The 12,016-nt window shown below is 30.9% G+C and overlaps 1 protein-coding gene across 1 annotated transcript in view; it reads left to right on the top strand.

Annotated features, from left to right (window-relative positions):
* Positions 1 to 725: 725 nt before the first annotated feature.
* LOC143065294 (uncharacterized) overlaps positions 726 to 12,016 on the top strand; it is an 81,380-nt gene continuing 70,089 nt past the window's right edge. The window contains exon 1 of the mRNA XM_076238788.1: positions 726 to 809. Coding sequence (XP_076094903.1) covers positions 742 to 809 — 68 coding nt within the window. The 5' untranslated portion in view covers positions 726 to 741. The remainder of the gene's footprint in view (positions 810 to 12,016) is intronic.

The following is a 12,016-nucleotide window of genomic DNA, read 5'->3' as shown; positions in this document are numbered from 1 at the left end:
GGTCATCTTTGTTCGAACAAAGCAGCAAATATTAATACAAACAGCCCTTATGCAAAAAAAAACCACATAAAACAAATACTAGCAAAACAAAGTTAACGAAACATAACGATAAAGTTAACGAACCATAACGATAAAGTTAACGAAACATAACGATAAAGTTAACGAACCATAACGATAAAGTTAACGAAACATAACGATAAAGTTAACGAAACATAACGATAAAGTTAACGAAACATAACGATAAAGTTAACGAACCATAACGATTAAGTTAACGAAACATAACGATAACGATAAAGTTAACGAAACATCTTATAAACAAGGAAAATCTAGTCCATGATGGATAAGTGTTTCAGTGTTTCGCTTGTCAATAAAATCACATCTACTTTTGGTTTTATATTTTTTTGGGGTGGATACACCTGTCATTTATGACAACAAGATTTATCAAACGATCATACTTCAATTGATAACATATCATATGAAAATCGAATAACCCAAACATTAAACGAGAGTTTCAAATTTGATTTTAATGACAAATTGTATAGTAAATTTCCCTACTTCTAATTGTGAAATTAATTGGTTTTTATACCTCATATATCACTTAAAGTATTTTTTTAAATTGGACTCCAGCCAGATTATTACTTCCTTTTCGATTTAACAAACCTGTTCTCAAGACTATAAATTAAAGGAACCCGAAAGATAGAAATAGTTTCTCGATGTAACTGACATGTTCAAGACGTAATCATGGCTTTTAAATTACTGGTATTATGTTGTGTTTTTCTATTTATTGGAACTGTGCAACCATGGTCCGGGTAAGAAATATTACATTTAAATAAGATTTATTTTGAAATTGTGTTGTTTTTGATTTTGCTTGTATTATTCCGAAAATCTAAATATAGGTTAAAATCCCCGTACCGTGACATCTAGTTATTAATTTCTGTGATATTTCGTCTCCTTTGCAGATCTGTCTCATTGACAATCATACCACATTTATATATATATATATACAACTCGTCTAAACATCAACCCATCAATGTTAGATCTGTAAATTTGCTTTCGCAAATTTTTGGTTCTTCCCTATATATATTAAAAATTAAATACACAAAAAAAGTTTTAAAAGCAGCATTGTCTAGCGCTTTTATCCATCTTGGGACTTTTCTATAAACGAGTCTAAATTGAAAACTACGTTCAAACCTATGATTTCGTTGTAGAAGGGTCTACATACAGCACAAACAACATTTTCCAAAAGACCAAAAAAGTGAAAAGTATAAGTTATGTTATGCCACAAACATAAGGTGTCAATATTTTTTGTGTACATCAGATGTATATATATAATACATTAAATGGTATCAAATCAGGCATTACTTGTTATTAAACTCATTAATACAATATAGGCAGTCATAAGCGTTTTTATGACAAACAATAGATAAACAACAATATTTACAATTGCGAGCACTAGCGGATGCCACCCTCGTCTCCTATTGCTATGGTAACATGTCATTTCAAATACCAAAATAAATCTTCACGTACCAGTTACAATTTTTGTAAAGTTTCATTAAGATTGTAGCAATTGAAATTTTGGAACCTTTAGCTCATTCCATTGTAACGTCGACCATTTTTTAAAGTCCAAAGTCAAACTGCAACTTCACAAATGCCACTTACCAGTTCTATAAAGATTCAGTAAGTTTGAAACACATTCCTTTTTTGTCTGAATTTTTGCAGTTTCTATATCAACGGCAGCCATCTTGAATATATCATTCCCCAAATGCACATCTGCACTTATGTTAACATTATATCTCATGGGATAGTTCCATTGAATTGGGTCCATTTATTTCATTGGATCCAGAGAAGACAAACAAGTGTTAAAATAGAAAAAGTAAAAGAAACGTTGAAAAACAAGATGACACCCAAAATCAGTTGATGGTGCCATGATTAATTTTTCGGCAGCCCAAGGTAACTTGATCTCTTATGTAAAGCACCTATAATCGTTCTTATTACTATTCACAACTTCTATTGTAAAATCAAATGGCATAAATAATTGTGCAGTAAATGACATTTTATTTTTCTGTTCTTGTAATACGTTTGGAATACGTTTAAATTCCGATGCATAGAGGGAATTGTGATGTTTTCTCATGTTGCAGTTTAGGTCATTCAATCACTAAAATATCTATCCTTATCAGCTTGTTTTTAGAATATATGATATCACTCCCATTGTTTTATGAAACTCTTGTTGCTTTGCTTTTAGTTTTTACGTTATTGTAGACTGTTGTTTGTCATGTGTTTGCTGATTTAAATTTTAACCTTTACTGCTCTACTTATGGGCAAGAACGAAGACGATTTATAAGATTTAATATACATTTGGTACATATAGCTCAACATTGACAACTATTTACAATACCCTTAACGTAAACTCACGGTAAATGTTGAAATATGATGCAACCTGGCTCGACCGAGGTCGGCACAAATTACAAATTAATTTATCAGGTGCCTGCTTTCAAATATCTTCCGTTTTCAGAATATATCTATTATTTTTAGTACGAAACTTAAAGTGATTCTAGATATAAAGTTCACAATTAGGAAGAATTAGTTAATTAGAATCAATTAAATAGGGGGAACTTATTTTCGTTCATCTTTTATAATTTCATAATTTTAAAGGAAACAAATAAAGTATAGAGTTGTTTACCATATCTCTTTTTTATCAAAACAGTTTGCATGAACTTTCATTATACGGTCATCCTTTTGTAATTTTTATGTTTTCAAGATTTTGAATCAATTGAAACATTAAGGTTTAATTTTCTATCCCAAATAACCATATACGTATTCGGTGCACTATGGTCCGGAATATCATGGTTTTTTTCATGTTTAAGACTAGGTATTTGATTTGGCCTTACAATAGAATAAATTGACCGGCACTGTTGATTCTTATGAAAACGTGATCTGACATTATAACAAAATGTTTTGTCCATGGATTTATGAGTTTTGAACAGCGGTATACTACTGTTGCCTTTATTTATTTATTTAAGATGTGTATTCTGAATGCAATAACTGGATTTCACCATCGATAAACTTATGTTGTCTCTAAGAAAATATCAGTGAATTATTTTTGTTTTTTATGACATTTTGTATGGGCTCATGACACGGCCATAGAATATATTGCGAAGTTACTAAGGCACAATCAGAATCATTAGTCCCTAACAATCCATAGCCAAAACGAAAATTGATAAAAACACAAACAGCAATAACAAAACATTACACAGAAAACTTAAGATAAAGCAACACATATTCATCCAAACCCCTGGAAAAATTAACACTAGAAGGGATAAGTTCTTCCTGCTCTAATATGTTGGTGATTAAACATATTTGTATACCCTGTATGTTAACATTACCCTTGTGAGTTGTTTGTTTAAACACTTGTTTTAAAACGACAAAAAATATGTGACGTATAAAAAAATTTGACGTCAGACACGCGAATCAATGAATGTGTTTGTAGATAGATGTTTTTGTATTCTGTTAAATTGTTCGTTTTAAAATTGTTACACGATGATGACTGATGTACCCATATTTTGACTATTTTATTTATTACGCATCATTGTAAACATAACGGAATTTGATGAGACTGTCAACAAAGTGAGAGGTTTAGCGCTATAAAACCAGGTTTAATCCACCATTTTCTACATTTGAAAATGCCTGTACCAAGTCAGGAATATGCTAGTTCTTGTTCGTTCGTTTTTAATGTGTTTTGTTATTTTGTTTTGCTATGTGGTTATGGACTTTCCGATTGGATTTTCCTCTGAGTTCAGTACTTGTGTGTTTTTACTTTTTTCAGAAGTTCCGACCTTGATGACATCTGATATGTTCAACTCACTGTAACAAACTCTCATAATCTCCTTCTGATATTCATTGCATTGAAAATACTCCGATTATCGGAGTTTTACTGACCATAAGCAACCCGAAGCGTACTACTTATAACAAAAGAACTTACTACCAGTTCGGACTACCGTAGTTCTGCTACAATTTGGGATTTTTAACTCTGTAGTTCGATCATAAGAGTCTGTGTTGTGAGTATGAATTGGTTTTGTGTCTTAGTACTGTTCGGCTATGGTAGCATCATCTATGTTTTGTTTTGTGTTTTGGTTCGAGCATCACTGGTGAATCTTTTGTTGTCAAAACGCGCGTCTGGTGCAAAAGTAAAATTTTAATCCTGTTTACATGAGTGTATTTACATTCACGAGGTCGATGTCACTGCTTGTGGATTTTGTATTTTCCGAGGTTATCAACAGCACAGTAGTTACCACTTCTGTGTTGACATGAATAATCATTTATATGGTCATAACTATAAATGGAATGTTTACAAAACTTTAAATTTTTTGAAATACTAAGGTTTTTCTCCTTCAGGAATTGGTTACCTTAGATGTATTTGCCCAAACTATTGGGTATTTTAGGTCGTCAATGCTTTTTAACTTCGTATTTTATTTGGCATCATGTCATCTTTTTATTAGCATCACTGATTAGTCTTCCGTAAACGAAACGATCGTCTTGTGCAAAATGCATTTTTTTCATCCTGGTGTCTATGATGAGTGAATTGTTCCGTATCTGTAACATATTTCTTTTCTTTTTGTTCTTCGTCTGCTTTATAGGAGAAATATGACAATGGTCCAAAACACATTAATTCTTTTTGGATCGCTTAATGTAGTGCTTTCATATTTTGTAGGATCATTTATTAACATATTCTTATCACCATACGTTATCCTTTGTAGTCATTTGACAATTTTAATTGGAGTTATGTAATAAGTATCTAGAAGATTGATGAAAGCTGTTTATGTTTAAATTTTGTCAGTATTACTAGACAGGATCACTTAGCTTATGACAAGTATTTCTTTATTTAGATAAAGATAAATTCTGCACAAATTTTTGAAAAGTGAAAATTTAACAAAGACTTATAGGAGGAAACGATGATGGCTCGTTTGTTTCTCTGTCTTATATTTTCTCCCATTTATCTGTTTATTTATTGTAACCCTGTGTGTAATATTGTCATTTTATTGTTATAATTAACACTGCCATTAAAGCGGGAGGTTTGGCATGACACAAAACCAGGTTCAACCCACCATTTTTTTAATAAAATGCCCTGTACTAAGTCAGGAAAATGGCCATTGTCACATTATAGTTTGTTTCTGTGTGTGTTATATTTCTTGTTGCGTCTCTGTTGTGTCGTAGTTCTTTTATATTTGATACGTTTCCCTCCGTTTTAGTTTGTAACCCGGATTTGTTTTTTCTCTATCGATTTATGTATTTTGAACAGCGGTATACTACTATTGCCTTTATATATAGCATTACACCTTGTACTGATTTTTACTTCATTTACGAGGATTCAAGCAATTGAACTCTTACACATTGAGGAGAATATCATCGTTAACTTCATTATTAGGATGGAATTTTTCACATATATAAATAGCAACCGTAAATAAGTATTGTAATTGACGATACTGACTTCAAAAGTACAATAATATACAAAACAATATTAAAGTAACATATGCTAGCAAAATAAGGGTCTTATTTACATTGGAAGTGGTACGTTTTACATGCTAAAATTGGCGTATGGTCAAGTCCTTTAAATTTCAAAAACAAGGTACGTATCAACAAAGACAACTTTGATGAACGAATTTATGAGACCATAAATGATACAGTCATAAGTAAAACATATCATGTATACTCTGTGTATACATCTGACGGGAAATATACTTATAACAGACCCAAAACAAAACAAACAAAATTGATGTTTTTGAAAAGTGAAGACTTCAATTTCATCTTGAACATTTGGTTATGTAACTCTTTCACCTTCTTCAATTTAGGAATTTTGCCCATTTTCCTTAAACAGTAATTCAATTCATTTTATTATGTTTTGATCTCTTTTTTAGATTTATTTCGTTTCATGATAAGCATTTCAATGTATTAGGTGTCTTGTGTGGATTTCAATTCCTCCAAACATTGGAACTCATTTAAGATTAATTTCCTTCTTCCTTCTTTTGCATATCGTGTCCTTCACCAAAACATATACGCAGATAAATAACCTCAAAACTGTATTTGGAGACGATAGATATAAATATTTATATATAAAAGAACTCTAAACAAAAGGTATTGTGCAGATTTTTTTCAAACAGATTCTTAATAAGATTTCATTCAAACATTGTTAATAATACAGTTTGAAATATGTAATCGATGAACTAAAATCGACATAACTATATGCTATATCCTTGTCTTTCCTTTTTATTTATATGCTTTGTTATTATGCCTTTTTGTTTTTTCCTGTTTAAATATTTGTTTGTTCTTGTGTGTGATTAAGATTATAGCACATTCTGACTGCTGTAAAACTTTTTTTATATTTTTTGTCTACTTGTTTTGTTCACACTGGGCATTTAGTTAGCTATACAATAAGGTTTATTCTAACATTTTCTACATCCGAAAATATCTGTGTTGTTTGGACTCTTGTATAGAGTTTTTTAACTGGTTAGTATACCATATCTACTTATCTATTTCTGAACGTCATATGGATAGTAAATCATAGTTAGAGTCCTTCACTTGTCCAAACAAACAAATTACTATCTGCAGGTTCTACATAAATTTACTATTTTAATTAACTTATAATTGATTGTTGATTTTAGTATATAATGGCAATTTCGATAAATATTAAGTATGGACTGTTTTTGTTTCTTAGTATCGTTCAGCTATGGTGTCATTAGTGTTTTGTTTTTTTTTTTTTGCATAAATGTTTCCGTATCTGTTACATCTTTCTTATTTATTCTTAGATCATCTTGTTGTAGGGGATATGACAATAGTCCTTAACACATTAATTCTTTTTTGTTTTCATACATTGAATGATCGTTTGTTGACAATTTTTTTTGATTACGCTAAATCATTTGATTTGACAATTTTAATGGGAGTTTTAAGAAACATTTTTGTATTGTTACAATGCCACATGTAGATCTTATCTGTGCATGTTACAGAAAGCTCGCATACTTGATGAAATTTTTTGATATCTTGTGCCTCGATTTTGATTCGAACATTTTTGCCATTTTTTATTGAACGAGGCGTTTCATCTATCCTGAGATTGTTTTTGTATTGCCATTATGTGAAGTTGACGACTTTTTAATGCATTTATATCGGACTATTTTATGGGAGTTTCAGCACTTTGACTATTGTCTAAGTGAAATTTAGTATTTTATCTCTTCTAACTGCAGTATGATATTGTTCTAGTTTATGTCATTGTGATATATTTCTTTTATGAATTACAAAATACGTTGAACCATAAACGTCAAAATCATTCAATCGCGTAGTGGAATTAACTATATGTGGATTCTTATAAATTCTATATATAACTTTTGGACTATTTTCAATCGCGGTCTATTTCTGAAATTTTTTTTTACATTGAATTTCTAACCCCATATGCTAACATTGCTTATGTAAATTTTAAAATTGTTTGTATGCTCATTGAACGACAAATTTATGTGACGTATAACATTTACTGACGTCAGACACACAAATCAATGAATGTGTTTGTAGATAGATGTTTTTGTGTTCTGTTAAATTGTTCCTTTTAAAATTGTTATACGATGATGACTGATGTACCCATATTTTGACTATTTTATTTATTGTTTCTGTTTAGTTAACGCATCAATGTAAATATAACAGAATTTAGTGAGAGGGTTAGCGCTATAGAACAAGGTTTAATCCACCATTTTCTACATTTGAGAATGCCTGTACCAAGTCAGGAATATGACAGTTCTTGTCCATTCGTTTTTGATGCGTTTTGTTATTTGTTTTTGCCACGTGATTATGGACTTTCCGAATTGATTTTCCTCTAAGTTCAGTATTTTTGTGATTTTACTTTTTTCTGAGTTTTAATGTTCGTTTGGTATCTCTATTTCGTCTCTAAATTAAAATAATGTCAATTTGTAAACGTATCTTTTCGGAAATTCATTTGACAAAAGCTGTCATACTTGGAACGATTATTTGTCCACATCTGCATCTGACTATACTGTACCGTCCTATGTATTCAACTAGTTGTTAAGAACAAAGGTACTTTTTATCATAGTTTGACTATTATGGGTGTTAATATGAATATATATTTATAAATACATTTCTGGAGAACAAAGCCTTTGATTTTTGTGTTTTTATTTATTCATTGACTTCTACCTAAATTTACTTTTTTAATTAACTTACAATTGAAAATTGGTTTTAGTATATAATGGCAATTTCGATAAATATCTGCAATATCTTCCGATAAACAACTGACCTATTGTCCATATTTGAAAATTTCTAAACATATTTTTTAAAACGAATATTGTTATCTTAAAAATGTCCACTGGCAGTCCATTCAGTATTGCACGTGTCCACTGGCAGTTCATTCAGTAATGCACGTGTCCACTGGCAGTTCATTCAGTATTGTACCATCACCTCTTTTGTAGACAATTCTAAAATAACAAAAACAACACACAAATTAACAACTATAGGTCACCGTACGGTTTTCAACAATGAACAAAGCCCATACCGCATAGTCAGCTATAAAAGGCCTCGAAATGGCAATGTAATACAATTTAAACAAAAATGAACGGATAACAAATATGTAACATATAACACATGGTGTTTGTTTTTCATTTGTACCAACTGATGGTTCTACATAACAGCTGATGTGTTTGTGTTTGTATATTTGATTAGTACTAAATATACAATTCATTCCGTCTGGGCATTATTTCTTTTACTTTTAAATCAAGCTTGACAAAATGATTTTTTCAATAGATGTGTTTCACATATATCTTGCAGTTAGTTTCTCGTACGCATTGGTTTTACATTTTTATTTCGGGGCTTTTGTTGCTGACATTGTTGTAATTTGTATTTGCTAATTGTCGAAGTGACCTATAGTTGTAAACATCATGTGGTTTCTGGTGACAATTTGTCTCGTTGAAAATCATACTCTTTCTTATTTTTATATTTATAGTCATTTAAAATTAGTTCAATCTGTTTACTTGAGTTTTGTAAATAATAAAAAAAAATACATGTAATGAAGTAAAACATCTTCTTCTTGCCGTTTATATTTCTTTGTTTGAAATGAAGATGTTATGTAATGTCAAACGGCTGTTTTCTATAGTTCACTGTTACACTAGTCATTTGTAGTGCCGTTTACAGCTTGTTGTTCGGTGCAAGCCAATGATCTGTGTTGAAAACCGTATTTTGACATATAATGCTGTCCTTTTACAAATTGTGACTTGGATAAATAGTTGTTTCATAGGCACTCATACCACATCTTCTCATATCTATGTATCATTTTATGTCCTTTAAAAATATTTTGTTGTTGTTGGTAAATTGGAATCCCAAGGGAACAGATGTTTATTGGTGTTTCAGTCTAATGAATAGTTGAGAATATAAAATTAAAGTATCTTACAAAATCTTGAATCACATCAACTTAATAAGAAGTAGGATAAGATTATGTTGTGCTAAAGTCATATGCAACTCAAATTAAAACAAATGGTTGCATGGTTTTTAATATACTTGAATGGCTGAGTTTACTTTATTATCAAAATCTTCCTAAATGTACTGCTATTGAATTGATATCTTCCCGTACACAAATTCGTCGAAATTTTCCTGTATGCAGTGTCTTTTACTACGAGACCTCTTGTTAGAAATCCGATCACTGCATAGCGCTAGTGCGATGGAGGAACCGCCATGACGAAAGAATGCAATCTAACAGGAAAATAAATGATAATAACTGATTTTTAAAGAATAAACATATTACATCAAATAATTACATAAGTATTAAGGAAAGTATAATTAGCAAATCCACTTATTTTTCATGTGATCTGTGTTGATTGTTTACCGATGAAATGAACTGGTAAATTTGGACAACAAACTCCGAAGTTATGTATCTCACAATTTGAAATGAAATAAATTGTCAATATTACAGAATAATTTAATGTTGGCAGTAATGCGTATGCTGATTGGCTAACAGTGTTTTGTCTCTCGCCTCATAGACATAATTTTGTCATGTGACCAAGACGTTTCCAATGTTTTTTGTCATAATTAACTCCGGCTCAAAACGAAACTTAGAAATAATTTAAAATGAATGACTGTTATATTTGAAATAATATCACAAATGTGGTGCAATTTAAGATGACACGTTATGCGGGTTATTCAGTGTGCATCACTTTTTTATGTTATTTTTTCATAGATAGAAAACATTACAGTCATTCTTTAAGTGGATTCGTACTAAATGTAAAACAAATGTGCATATACGTCTTATTTTACTATATATATTTTATAACGGTTCAAAATTTTCACGAATATGATTTACCGAATAAGACTATTTACCGGGTTTGTAATAATTTGAGCAACACGAGTGGGACAGGATCTGCTTACCCCTCCGAATCACCAGCGATCATCCCATTTTTGGTTGGGGTCGTGTGGCTTAGTCTTTAGTTTTCTATATTGTATCTTGTGTAGTATTATTTTTTTATTTGTCTGTTTCTTTTTTAGCCATGGCGTTGTTATTTTGATTTTGATCTATGAGTTTGAATGTCTCTCTGGTATATTTGGCCACTCTTCTTTTGCTTAGTTTAATTTTATATAAATAGGGAAGAACGTAGCAAACCAATTATAATGCTCAACAGTATTCACGTTGTCTAATTGTTTGAAGTAGCTCCGTTTTATCCTTAACAACTCAACATAGATACCAGGATTTAAATTTTATTGTTAACGTCAGACGAGCGTTTCGTCTACAAATGGCTCATCAGTGACTTTTAAATCCAAACAAGGCAAAATAAAGTGCGAAGTCGGGGAGTATTGAGGACCAAAATTCCTAAACATTTTGACAAAAACAGCTATGATAATATATTTCTGAGGTAGAAAAGCCTTAGCACTCAATTTATAAATATGACCTTATCAATCATAACTCATGTCAGCACAGAAGTGCTGACTACTAAGCTGGTGATACCCCGGGGAATAAAAATTCCACCAAATTCCGACCAAAAGTAACATTAACAACTATTTGGGGAAGTTATATTGCTTCAAATTCTATATAAAGTGCACCTCGAAGCGATTAAATAACTTGTTGGTATGCCTATGTTCCCACGACCATTTAATTTGGGAAAAAACCTGTACTATACCTAACAAAGCCGATATGTCTAAGCACATATTATACCCAGTTCATAATAAGTCTTTTATCTATCTGTTCAAAATTGAATTAGTCATTTTTTTTGTTCTTCGTTTTGCATTATACCATTCTCAAAACATTGAATTAAATGTGAAAAGGTCACGAACATAGAATAACAAACGACATGTGGAGTGTGCAATGTACTTAAAATTTTAAAAGGAAGGTACAATGATTATAGGAGTAAGCTACACTTTATAATTTATTTTGAAGTCATATTATGCACAGATAGTTTCCTTGTGTATGCTGTTTGTATTCTTTATTTAATGATATGTCTTTAAATCCCTTTATTTCCATCTATTTTGAGACTTGTGCAGAGTGTTAACATTGATACCACCTTCAGGATATTAATTCCGATAGATTACTATCTTATACAATTCTTTTATTACTATCAAACTGAAATATAATAAAATGTTATACTAGATGCATTTTGTACGGCTGTTGACTTATCCAAAACGTAATTTATTTTATTAAACTGATAGTTAATGGTTACACCTCTCTTCTTAACCGTCATATCAAATAACAACAACAACAATTTGGATTTGTCAATCAAAACGCCCCGAGGAGCAGTACTATTACAGTTTAAATTAAAGTGTACAAATAATTATGGTGATTTTTTTCATTGAACTATTTGAAATTACAATACATGACAATAAAACTAAAACTATATAAGAGAAACAGGAAATTTATAAAAATGATCACATTATTGATATTCATGTCAACACCGAAGTGTTGACTACTGGGCTGGTGATACCCTCGGGGACGAAACGTCCACCAGCAGTGGCATCAACCCAGTGGTGTAAATAGTTGTCAAAGTTACCA

This window comes from Mytilus galloprovincialis, chromosome 2 (assembly GCF_965363235.1).
Source record: "Mytilus galloprovincialis chromosome 2, xbMytGall1.hap1.1, whole genome shotgun sequence".
Taxonomy (NCBI): domain Eukaryota; kingdom Metazoa; phylum Mollusca; class Bivalvia; order Mytilida; family Mytilidae; genus Mytilus; species Mytilus galloprovincialis.
Note: the sequence above shows the minus strand (reverse complement) of the source record. Positions and strands in the feature narration are given on the sequence as shown.